Consider the following 13886-nt stretch of genomic DNA (forward strand, 5'->3'; position numbering starts at 1 on the left):
TCGTTACAGATATGTTTTGTGGCAGATATGAATAGTCGGTACAGATATGTTTTGTGGCAGATATGAATAGTCGGTATAGGTATGTTTTGTGGCAGATATGAACAGTCGGTACAGACATATTGTGTGGCAGATATAAGGGGTCAGTATAGATATATTTTGTGGCAGATATGAAAAGTCGGTATATATATATATATTGTGGCAGATATGACCAGTCGGTACAGATATGTTTTGTGGCAGATACGAACAGTCGGTATAAGTATGTTAAATGGCAGATATGAACAGTCGGTATAGACATGTTTTGTGGCAGATATGAACAGTCGATGCAGATATGCTTTGTGGCAGATATGAACAGTCAGTATAGATATGTTTTGTGGCAGATATGAAAAGTCGCTGCATATATGTTTTCTGGCAGATATGAACAGTCGGTTGAGATATGCTTTGTGGCAGATTTGAACAGTCAGTGCAGTTATGCCTTTTGGCAGAAATTAACAGTCGGTACAGATAGGTTTTGTGGCAGGTATGAACAGTTGGTACAGATATGTTTTGTGGCAGATATGAATAATTTGTATAGGTATGTTTTGTGGCGACATGAACAGTCGGTACAGATATGTTTTGTTGCAGATGTGAAAAGTCGGTATCGATAAGGTTATCGGCAGATATGAACAGTCGGTACATATATGTTTTGTGGCAGATATAAACAATCGGTACAGATATGTTTTGTGGCAGATATGAACAGTCGGTACAGATATGTTTTGTGCCAGATATGAAAAGTCGGTGCAGACATGTTTTTTGGCAGATATGAACACAGTCGGTACAGACATGTCTTATTGCAGATATGGACAGTGTTTGCAGACATGATCTGTGGCAGATATGAATAGTCTGTTCAGATATGGATTTCTTTGCTTTCTTTTCTTTTCTTCCCACTCTGCCACTATATGCATTATAACATGTCGACAATCCCCCAATAATCAGTCATCTAAACTTTTACAGGATGTTACGTTGAGATTAAAACGTAAAATTTGTTTTGCCCTGTTATGCTTGTTACGAGTAACACATGCAGACCGAAACAGTTCGGACTGTTTTTAATCTTTGTTTAGGTTTTTACATTCTAACACTCTTTGTTGTGATGTAACAGGGTGGATTATACCGAATATGCCTTAAACTCGGCGTTCTATTCTAGTTATAGGGAAGTTCAATTACAGCGCATAAAGAAACGTCGAAATATCATCCTGTTACGCCTTGCTACATGAAACAAATGCAGAAACGCTCTTATACGGTTGTTCCAGTTCAATTGTTTATTGCATTGTCAACACGCAATACATTTATGTAAGGAAAAATGATTTTACTGATAACATGTTGGAGTGGGCAGGCACAACTCAAGATGGGCGTTTAAGGAGGAGCAATCAATAGTTATATGTATGTATTCATATTTGTATTAATGAGACTTACTAGTAGTACTAACTTGTGTTAACCCTGTGCTTTGAACGAGTCGAAATGGGTAACACACAGCCTTGGAGGCGTTTTCAGGATAATAAAAGCTTCGTAGAGGTACAGTAGTATCTTTCTTTGTAATATCTAGAATAGGAGCTAAGTCTTATGTCGATGTGTACACTTTTGCAATATTTATGTCTAAGGCAATTAAAACGACACAAACGCAGTTTTCTTCTTGTAAATATAAGCTGAATTAAGTGTTTAAAATTACCAAGTGCATAATGTTTCTTAACGACTTAGCAAAAATACTAAAAGTGAAAAGGAGGAAGGGGACAAATTATTTATGTGGGTATAAAATGAACAATTTCGGCAAAAAACACATGCGTATATTATAAATTAATTTTCTATCATACATACAGCAAAAATCAATCCTATGCTTGAGGTTTTTTTGCGAACTCATGAAGTTTCTAATACTGAACAAACAATCAGATTCGTACGATAAAATATGGGAACATAATTGATAACAGTTTAAATATGTACATCTATCTGGCGATATCATGAAATATGACTATGAGACTTAGAGTAAGGTGTTTCGTAAAATGTGTAGAACGGGTCTAAACACAGTAGCAAACTTAATTCATACAAAATCAAACACCTTCGTTGGCCGGTCGCACTATTTGGCTATCTAATAATAGTAATAAGAAAAAAAAAAGATTAAATTTGAAAATAAGATAACGATCGGAAAGTTTCAGTTATATCGTTTACCGGCTCGTCGGTCAATCCAAATCGAACTTACTGTACATATTGTTTATGTAGGCTAAGCGGCAGTTAACGCCGCCCGTGGTTGCTGTTTACTAATTCCATGCTTAACACGAATTCGACATCAGCATTGCCGTCATTAGCATTAACCAAAATATTTATTACATTTTTTGCTATGGTTTTCGAATTTTAAACTGCAAATATATTTACATTTTTTTACATTGCCTGTGATTCATTTTCAATATTAGTGGAAAATCAAGTTTTTCAGCACTGATCATATGACCTCAAACATATATATATATATATATATAAAGAACGATTTATTTGAAATGTAAAGGTGAATCTGATACGATTTCAAGTGAAATACATACTTATAGTACTTTAAATGAAACATGTCCTATATATTATGTCTCACTAGACTGAAGAACGCTTAAAGAAAAGCATCAAGGATCTTTCCGGAACGCCACTGCGACTGTGCATTGTCGGAAACACTGGTGCAGAAGCGTTATCTTTTATCAACTCGGTCTTCACTGTGTCAAGGGGACGCGTAGTGGACCTTTCAAACTGCTCTGATGGCCGAAAATCCGGGGTCGGTACCCACGTGGTATGAACTTTTGTAATATTAAATCTTTATTTAAATATCAATACTCTATCTTTGTTATTGTCCTTAAACCTATTTTTTTCAATATATCAAATAAACCTTTCTAGCTGCTGCAAAAAAATCGCCTTTTTACCTGGTTCTCAACACTTTTCAGTTTCGGCGAATCAGGTCTTGCGAGAACGATATTTTTAAAAATGTCGAGTTCCTTTACCCTGAATCAGTCACGATATTCAACAACGACGTTATAAAAGAGGAAGACCTCAAACACATTTGCGAAGGACGCATCAAACCTGGCCATATAGTTCGTATTCTTATTTATTGATTATGATCGTGTCGGTCGGTAAATACGCAATTATAAGTATAAAAAATAGGTCGGGACTCCAAATTAACAAGTGTTCATTTTTATAATGGTTGATGACAAGACATTTTTCTATTTAAATTTATGATTTGCTTAATATATATTACAACTTGAATGTTTCAATTCAACGATATCTTTTTTCAGATTTGTTGTAAATAGTATTGATTAACAATACATATATGTAGACAGTACTCAAACTTGCTCGGACTTGAACTTTACGCGGCACTGCGACGAAAACCAGGTTTTTAACATTGTTTCAAAAAGAGGGTTTCGGCAAATTAAAAAGGGATACATATGAATGGAAACTCTAAATGGCCTAAAGACTTCTCTATGTAAAAACATAATTAGCCTAGTGCATGTATTGACAACACAAAAAAACATGAAATTCGAGCCATGATCTCATTTAACTATTAAGTTTAAATTGCTATGAAACAGCTCGGACGAGCAAAATTCAACGAAGTTTATCCAATGATCTCTCTGTCTTACCTTGACATTTAGCCTACAGATAATGCGACACTATGTGTTTTATGGTGTAACAAATTACTTAGGAATCACTATATGCATGGCAAAGATACAGCCCTTACAGGAAGTACAAATCATTTTCAAAATTGACCTTTAAGTGTGCCCTGAACCTTTGATGACAAAACATGGGTCTCTTGTATGGCACTCCAAACAATGTCGTCAAGGAGTACATTTGTGCCTAGCTGTTTTAAAATTACTCTTAGCGTGACAAAGTATCTGCCCAATTAAGAATTGTTGACGCCGACCACCGACATACATAAACCTTATAACCTAAGTTTTCGTTTGGAAAAATTGGTTAAAAACTCTCTTTATGCATTGTTAGTTTAACCAGGATACAGTGGACTCAGATGGTGAACGGAAGTACCAACCACATTGCGTTATTCTTCTTGTCAGTGCTGAAATACTCCTAGAACTTGGAAAAGGAAGCAACAAAAGGCTTGGTATGAAATTAAACTCTCTGCGCTCCATTGTTCCAGAAGGTATGGATAGTTATATGTCAAAAATGATAAAAAAGGGGTCTGAAATTCACCTGAATGTTGACCTGCCCGTACACAAATCTATTTCCTGATTTTTCATTTTTGTTCTGAAATAAAAGAAAAAACAATTATCATCCTGCACAAATAAAGTTACAAAGAAAGATAATTATTTCATGCTAAAAAATTAAAATGACTGATATGTATTAACCCAGAGGGAAATGTCACGGATACACTTGCAAGCGTAGAAAAAATAAAGTGCTTAACTCTACTAGAGGCTGTAGGCGCGACAAAGCGTTACAATTTTATTGTACAATTTTGTTCATAGGCAATAAAAATCGAATCCCACGTTTTTGAGTGGCCCCAAACAGAAACCTATCAATGCCCGTCATCACCTTAGAAAGGGTAAGGAAAGGACGGAGTCAATAGAGACCCATTTTCTGCGTAATCGTTTTCCCTCACGGAAATCAAGACAAGAAATTGATAAATTAATGCCGTTTTTTGATTTTTGTTAAACAAAGCGCACAAGCAAAACGAAAAAAGAGTGGCGCTGCAATTTTCCGTTTTCACATGAACTTGACATGTCAGCAGCAACATTAGGTCACTGTTAAACGTATAAAACACCAAAATAACTTTCACTTTCACTTTGGCATGCTGACAAGATTACATGTCAGCCGAATTGAACCACTGTTTGGTTAATTGTTAAATAATGTAACAGATACACGATATTACAATATATTTAATATAACAATATATTTAATAAAATACTTACCTCAGAAATCAATCTGTGTTAACTTCACGTTGGATTCTTGAAAGGCATCTGGAGGTCTAACCGCTAATGTCGTTCCCCATTTAGTAGGCGTTAACATATTTGGTATAGCCATCAAGTTCATGTGAAACAGTAAATTATAGCGCCACTCGTTTTTCGCTTTGCGATTTGTAAAACAAAAATCGTAAAACAGTATTAATGAATCAGTTTATCTTCCTGAGTTCCGTAAAATTGAAATCATGGAAATGAAAAAACTTATGAATTTTGGTTTTCAATTCAGTCATAAGAAAAACGAATCAAAGCCCTAAAAGTGCTGAATGCGGCAATGACTTGATTTTCCCGATTGTTTGTTTACTAAAAGTGAAAATAATATTGTCTTGAAACTTACAACTTGAAAACCTGTCCAATAAATTGTATTTTTATTTTGTATTTTTTATGAGTTGATATTCATTCTTTTGAGATCTAGTATACACAACAAATTAACATTGAAGCCATCTTTCAACTTTGAAATGTTAGTTGTAATGTGAATAATGATTGGTTTCGAAATTGTTGTAGATGCTTTCAACATTAAAGCAACTGCCAAGAGTGTTACCAAAAGTAACTTGCACATAAGACTTATAATCCCTCCTGGATGGAGTAAAGCTAAAGCTTATGCACATGTTATACTAATACAATTTCCATAAAGTTCTTATAATAGAAAGAAAACCAAAATATAACATTTAAGCAAACTTAAATGGGAAATGAAAGTGTCAAAATATTAAGCACACAGACGAGCCCCGTTGGCTCGAGCTCCCAGGGCGAAAGTACCTCAAGCATTGGGGAATTCGAGCGAACTGGGAATGCTTACCTTCAGAGTAAGAAATCAGTCCTTTACATCCAGTTCGAGCCATTGAGGAAATTGAGCCCGCCTATGGGTTTCGACTGTATTTGTTAAGGAAATATTGTCAAAAATTATTCTAGTATATTTAGAATAGAACATTATACAAAATTTACAATGTCGCTATGAGTACATATTTAAATGTTGTAGTTTCAACATTGTTTCAGCATTCGATGCTGCGATAAATAACTGTCAAGTGTGTTTTCAAAAGTTTGCTTAAACTTTAGTTTTAGGCTTACATAATGTATAACTACTTGCAAATATGACTTATAATCCTTCCTGAACGGAGTAAAGCCCAAGCATATTAACAACTTCTTAAAATAGAGTGTTTAAATGAAAGCAAAATATTGCAAACTTAAATGGGAAATGAAATGTCAAAATATTTAACATTCAGTCGAACCCCGTTGGCTCGATCTCAAAGGGACTGGCGAAAGTACCTCGAGCATTGGTGAAATCAAGCGAAGCGGGAGTTCTTAGCTTCAGTAAAAAGAAATCGGTCCTTTAAATATAGTTGACCCAATGAGGAAATCAAACCAAGCAAGTTGAAACCAATGGGTTTCGATTGTAAATATTGAGGAAATTATGTCAAACAATGTTCAAGCATCTTAGGAAAGAACATAATACAAAATTTATAATGTCGCCATTAGTGCATATTTAAATGGGGTTGTTTCAAAATTCGATGCCGCGATGAGTTTAATTCTTATTGTGAAATGTTGTATGTCGCTTTAGCTCAACTTTCATATAACAAAAACAAGATCGACAAAATGGCCCTTTGTCGCTCACCTAACTGAAATGACCAAAATACCAGTGGTTATTAAATTAAAGTTGATTTAGCTTGCCAAGGAAATGAGTGGTTGTTGATAAGTTTGTGAACGATATTGAATACAAAGTTAGTAAGTTGATGCTCAGTATTTATCTGCTTTCTGAGGAAGTGTTTTAAATTAGTTGTTGATAAGAAAGTCGTTAACAGCTATGGAAGTCACTGGTTGCTAAGAAAGTCACTGGTTGCTATAGATGTAGTTAGTAACTTAAAACTACATGAGGCTACAAACCAATTATAAAAGGTCTTGGTCGTGCAGTTTATATGAGATATAACTGTATTAGTATATAGAAAACTTGGGATATCAGGGCCGGTATTCATAAAACATATTCTGTCATTTTCCTTCATAAGTCATTTCAAAGTTCAATATCTTACTGGTCATAAGATATTTTATCAATACCAGTCCAGAGGACTGGTCAGCTTTGAATTCAGGGGAATTTTTGAACAATTTTGGTCAAAGCCACTACATCAGACTGGTCTGGAAAATGTAGATTTAATAAGAAAAGGTTTTTAAAATAAGACTATTTTAGTATATAGAAAACCTGGTACCACAAAGGGAGGGCCAGTTTGGACCCCAAGAGCATAATTTGAACTGGGTAAAGAACCATCCTAGGAACCCCAAGGCAAGGCACACTTTGACCACAGGAACATAATTTGAACTATTTTAGTTAACAGCCACTTCATGAGGATACATATTAAAAGTCTTGGCCTTGTGTTTAAGAAAAAGTTCTTACTTGTTAAGTAAAAATGAAACCAGGGACCACTTGGACCACAGGCCAAATTTTGTACTATCTTGTCGAAGGACCACTACATGAGGCTGCATTGGTAGGTGGTCTCCAAGCCGGACAAGTGAGTTTTCTACAATTTTCTCCACAACACAAGACAACTATTTCGCATACTTTCATGCCAACGAAAGTGATTCAGTATTAATTTTACAAACATAGTCCATTTCACCCAATTTTAACAGACCTTTATGGAAATAAGGACACTTGTATCCATGAACATGGTCGTCTGGCCAATGAAATGCTGGTAGAAAAAAATAACATCCAAAACAGACCTTCAACTGTAAACATAGTTGTGTGTAGGGGGTTGAAAAAGTGAATATCAGGTCATTAATGCCTAAAAATTGCTTGGTTACAGGGTTTCAAAAATCAATTTTCAAGCAGATTAGAGTGTTCTTCGTTAATTATAAAGATATACACCTTTGCAAAGAGTGGTTGTTGCGGGGTTCATTGTTAAACAAAGAAGTGCAAAATTTGAAGGATCGCGAATTTGGTCAGCACTTTTTGAGAGTAAAAGGCCTTCACAGCTTATTCTTACACTTAATATTTGCAATGATTCAACTTGGCAGCTACTTAATATGATTGATTTGTTTGCGAAATTTGAGTGAAACAGACGAAGAATATTTGTAGTTCCTCCCTATAATGGGTTGTACTTATCAGCACATTGCACACTTATTCATCGGAATTTATACAAATATAATGTTTACATACCATAAATGTGCAACTCCTAAAAACGCTGGGGGCCTTTTCCAGAGTCTACTTATGATTCTGTAACATTAACAATGATACACTTAACCCTAAACACCAAACAATGCAAATATACCCTTATTGAAATCTTTCCTACGGCCGCTCTTTTGGAGCACCTGCTTACGTCATGCATTTATGAAAAAAAAATCCTCAAGTATTCATCTGACGGGTGCCTTAATTTTGATAAAAAAAATTGATGGACAACTTATTTGTTTCACACTGAAAAATATGTTTATAGATCAGCTACGCTGCAGCTGATGCTAATCGCAAGTTCAAGTTTAAAATTTGAATTTTAAGACGATTATAAAAAGTTGCTGATTGGTGAAAAATTGTCCTGTTTTAGCGCGCAGAGTTCTCAAAAAGACTCTCATCCAGCTTGTCTCATATGTCATATATGGTAATATCCTGATTTAAACTGATGGTTATGCAAACTAATCAGTGAATGCTTGATGATGTCTGAAATTAAATATGATTATTTTGGCCTTCTATTCAACTTTTGAAAAATGTCAATATCATGAGTTTTTGAACATTATTTTAAACTTTTGATTCCTTTGACAATATTAATTCCGCAAACTTTGATGTACCAAATCAGAACACTAAATGAGTAAAGCTACAAGCAAGCCACATTCATTAGTAAAAATAATAGATGTGTTTTACGGGATTCAGGATTTGAGATATCAAAAAGCGTAAAAACATCTATCGACATACATTTATTTTGACTAGCCTCTGCAATAGCAGACTATCCTCTGCAATAGCAGACTGGATTAACTAATTATGCTGCTGATCGGGGAGTTATGAAAATTTTTGATCCCAGTGCTGACATAACTTACTTGAAGTGAATTAAGTTACAACTTAGTATGTATAACTGTATAACCTTTCCAATAAAACGAAATTTTACTGATACAGACAAAAATTGTACCAATCGTTAAAACTCAGCCATCTCCGGCATGTTTCGATAATGACCTCGTAGATAGAATCGTAACAACTCGGTCATGGCCGAAATGTGCAGATTGTTGTTAATCTATAAACCGCAACCTTGCTAGTGCCCTATATGTACATATCGTTATGTTTTGACAGTCTCTTATGAAATGATAAAAACAACCTATTCAAACTTCGTTAGATATTTATTTATTTCTGTACAGAAATATATTTAATAACATTATCTGGCAATACTTCAAATTGTTATGTTATTTTATAGACATAATATGCTTTAACCCGGAATCCGACCCGAATAACGATCCCTTTTGGCACAATACAATTAGTACATGAAGGATTTGCCAAAAAAATCCATCAACGTACAATTATTTGGACTAGTCCCTGGTTATGCACAAGTCAGTTGTAACCACTGCCCCTTCCGGGTCCGGAGAATAGCGGGGACTTTGACTGTCTGTCCAGCCAATCTCGCCCTGCAGGTACACACTGCTGGTAGATCCCCGCCAAATGCCCCTGCACTCCTGGGACATCCTAGGTTAGACCCATTACACGCTGATTTTGCCGTGAAAACAAAACCACTGCACTCACGCTGCCCTATGGTTCCACCTGAAAGGTAAAAACACGGCCCATTTGCTTCCCCTATCCCCGAACCAGCGAAGGCCGAGGTTAAAATTGAAAGGTGCATTACCTTGTCCACCTAAATGGCCGTCATGGAGTCTTTTGACGATTTTGTTTACTTTGGCAGACTCGTAACAGGTAAACCTAAGAAATGACAAAATAATAAAAAAGTATCCCTGATCGCTCATTGTTGTAGCTGGTGCATAACAAGTACTACACACGAAATATATTTTTTAATCCTTTCTATTGATGCAACAGGCATCAGCGCATTCAGCTATTCAGCTATAAAACCATATACTGTTTGTAGTAGTTTGTACTTAGTTACCATGTCAATGTTACTAAATCATAATGTTTAACTTTAATTACCTTGATCTGTGCCTGCATCACCTTTATGTGTTGATCTTTTTACGAGCTTTTGCATATACTCATATAATTGGCCTCATTCAGGAAGAAACCGTATGCATCGGTATGTGCATATATTCAATTCCATTTCAATTCCGTTTGACTTCCATTTGTAATGCTACAATGACATGCCACGAAATTTAAATGCATGGATATTTTTCGTGTCGTTTATTCCATGTTAGTAACGGTAAGTGTAATTTAGTCCGCGTGGTAATGTAAATCATTCCATGGACAGCCAAACTCAATATCTGCTTTTTCTGAATAACTACACTTGATTCTTGAACTTGCATTAATTCATGCTAAATGCTTCTTTGTTTTGTATCGATCTTCAAAATCCAACATGGCTGCTGTTTTGTTTATCCGTGTCAGAAAGTACATTATAAAGCTGTCGTCAAAGAAGTCGTCCGCAAATAATATTTTGGAAACTTTAATATCGGTCATGTCATTTTAGCAACAAAAACTGTTAAATTGGTCGATTTTTTAAAATTCGAACATTATTACATTTATGTTTGAACGGTGAATGTCTCGACGATGTATATTTGGAAACTCTTTTTCGGACGGATTCACAATTCACTTGTATAAAATTGTTCGGCTTTTGATATAGTTGTGGAGTGATATATTTAATTTTATTTGTGCTAACAAGCGCGTTCAATTTGAAAAAAATAAAAGTAGATAATGCAATAATGAACAAGATCAACCTTAACGTATTTAGATTTTTCTTCATGAGTTGGAGAGCTACTTGGCCTCGTACTGAGATGCGGGCAGTGGCGTTTTCAGCCTGCTCAAATTCCATGTAGTCATTACAAAATCCGCAAAAATGATTTGAATATTTCTTTTTCGATTTTTGCTTTCAATCATAAAAATCGAAACACAAAAAGACGGTATATACAGGATAATTTGTTTTTCGGTTTTCTATTTACACTGAGTAAAACGAAAAAAAAAACGGTATAAATAAATAGTTTTCTTGTTTTGTATTCCGTGACTATAACTAAAAAACGGAAATGGAAAAAAAGCTTATCAATTTTGGTTTTCTATTCAATCATAAGACAAACGAAAAAGGATTTGTATGTTTCTTCCTCATTTTCATTTGTAAAAAATCGAAGAACGAAAAGACGGTATATACACGGACCCTAAAGTAATATATAAAGGCAATAAATCAGCGATTCTATCAATGATCGTTGTTTCAACAACCCAATACAAGGTTTGTTTAATAAACGTTTAACATAAGTGCTGCTGTGTCATTTTGGTGGGGCAAATAGGAGACCAGTAAAACTCCGAAATATCCTTTTTCTGAAATTCTACCATGTAGAAATTTGAAATTATGACGAGTTTAAGTCTCGTTACTTTTAGCCTCTCTCGTTTTGCTTCCATTGATATATGATTCGCGGGGGTTAAAACAAATAATCGTTGACTATGCAATAAACTTGTTTTCATTTCTTCTTCCAGAAATAGCGGTGGCAACAGTCATCACGAGATGCGAGAGAATATGCCCAAAGGTGGCCAAAAACATAGAATATATTTTCATTAGCCGTACAATATATGAAGTTGTTCAAATCGCTTCAACAGTCTTGGACTGTCCGGAACACAAAGTGTTTCCTATTGTGAACTACATTAACCAAGTAGTAGTTGATAAAAAGGTAAACGTTCCAATTCTTTATTCAGTAATGTGTGCGTTAAATGTCAGTGATATCATGCAGGAATTGGGCTACTCGAACAGAAAGGAAATTGTAGATACATCATGTGATGAACTGTTGGACTACTCGAACAGAAAGGAAATTGTAGATGCATCATCGGATGAACTATTGGACAACTCGAACAGAAAGGAAATTGTAGATGCATCATGTGATGAACTATTAGACTACTCGAACAGAAAGGAAATTGTAGATGCATCATCGGATGAACTATTGGATCACTCGAACAGAAAGGAAATTGTAGATGCATCATCGGATGAACTATTGGACTACTCGAACAGAAAGGAAATTGTAGATACATCATTTGATGAACTATTGGACTACTTGAACAGAAAGGATATTGTAGATGCATCATCGGATGAACTATTGGACTACTCGAACAGAAAGGAAATTGTAGATACATCATTTGATGAACTATTGGACTACTTGAACAGAAAGGAAATTGTAGATGCATCATCGGATGAACCATTGGAATACTCGAACAGAAAGGAAATTGTAGATGCATCATGTGATGAACTTTTGGACACCCCGAACAAAAAGAAAAAAGAGGATTCATCCCGTGATGAACTGTTCGACACCAAGAACAGAATGGAAATTGAAGAAACACCATGTGATGAACTGTTGGACTCACCTTTGAGTTTCATGTTGCTTATGCTCTGGTAGTCTTGTATATGTAGTTTGATGCAATATATAAAAAGGTATCTGCCGTTCCTCTAAAATGTGATGTACTGCCATCATTTTACATCCTAGTAGGATTAAAATTATCACTGAGGTATGATGCTTTTTTGTATTAAACATGAACTTGAACCTTTTTATCTTTTATTTATATCAAGGTATATAGTATGCATGTGATAACAACAGGTTTAAACAATAATGAAACTGTCAATGTCAATAAATATGAAAAACTACTTGAAATCATAATAACACACATGCTGCCGATGCTCAGTGTTTCAAAACCATTTAAAGCCTATATACCTATATACTCGTACTTTATTGACTGCGGTGTCTGTTAAATTCGGGTACTATTAGCTCTGTGAATACTCACTGCAGTAACAAGGTCATGTTAACTAGTTTAATAATTTCAAAGAACCACTTACACAACATATTTTATCTTGACAAAATGATCTTATTGGACGCTGTTGATCTAACATGCACAAATGCATTTGAAGGACCAAAGGTACATGTAGTTTATAAAACGTTATATCAAAAACCAGAAACAACTACCGAGTGTACTGAAAGATTATATTTTGTGGATTTTGATATTTATCTAACGAATGATGGCTGTTAACATTGATACTTGCCCGATATATAAACGACGTCAGTTAAGAGTATTTTTTTCCGACTAATTAACATATTATTTCGAAAAGTTGCACATAAGATATGATTGTTAGAGGAATTTGTGATATAGTGAAGTTGCACCATCTGCCGTATTTATTGCCTCAAATATGGGTCGCCATGTTGATGATATCATTACCTAGACTATGATGAATAGAGATAATGCAGTTAAGATATTTATAGTTCGACTATGAAAAATAAACATTCATCATATGCATAGGATTTAACTTCTACAAAATTGAAATGTGAAAATCGAAGAACAAAGAAAATAAAAGCGTTTTAAATAATCTTGTTTATATTTTCACTGAAATCAGCTCACATAAACAACATATTGGCTTTGTTTTGCCTCGCCTATGTTTTTTTCTTAGTTTTACCATAAATCGAACACAAAGTTTTCAAGTTGATTTGAAATGTACTTTAAACCATATGAACGTTTTGAATCAACCAAGGTAGAAAGTTCTCCTTTACATTTTTTACACTGAATTGTATTTGTGTCGGAAATAAATTCAACAATACTTGTTTCCATGCAACAGTTTATTATTTGGAAGAATATGGCCTGGCAGTCGACAACAATATTTTAATGTTCAATCATAATCAAAATTCAAAGTCACTCAGTTATTTTATATATCAAATGCCAATCACTTTTGCAATAATTATATCTATATACAAACACTACTTCAATATTCAAACAATAATGATCTAATGAATAAATCGATCAAACAATGGACCCAACAAGTCCAAGACCGTAAGTACCATTAACTGTACAAA

The 13886-nt window shown here is 34.7% G+C and overlaps 1 protein-coding gene across 1 annotated transcript; it reads left to right on the plus strand.

Annotated features, from left to right (window-relative positions):
• The first annotated feature begins 2696 nt into the window (after positions 1 to 2696).
• On the plus strand, positions 2697 to 12590 carry LOC128221114 (uncharacterized). Its single transcript, XM_052929569.1, has 4 exons — positions 2697 to 2794; positions 2946 to 3092; positions 3994 to 4111; positions 11539 to 12590. The coding sequence occupies exon 4, from the start codon at positions 11757 to 11759 to the stop codon at positions 12444 to 12446; it is 690 nt and encodes a 229-aa protein (XP_052785529.1). The 5' UTR covers positions 2697 to 2794; positions 2946 to 3092; positions 3994 to 4111; positions 11539 to 11756; the 3' UTR covers positions 12447 to 12590.
• Positions 12591 to 13886: the final 1296 nt, after the last annotated feature.

The sequence above is a fragment of the Mya arenaria genome, chromosome 16 (genome assembly GCF_026914265.1).
Source record: "Mya arenaria isolate MELC-2E11 chromosome 16, ASM2691426v1".
NCBI classification, from domain to species: domain Eukaryota; kingdom Metazoa; phylum Mollusca; class Bivalvia; order Myida; family Myidae; genus Mya; species Mya arenaria.

Bases quoted from the DNA above. Each gene is read 5' to 3' on its own strand.
- LOC128221114 (XM_052929569.1), top strand. From the start codon at position 11,757: ATGTGTGCGTTAAATGTCAGTGATATCATGCAGGAATTGGGCTACTCG.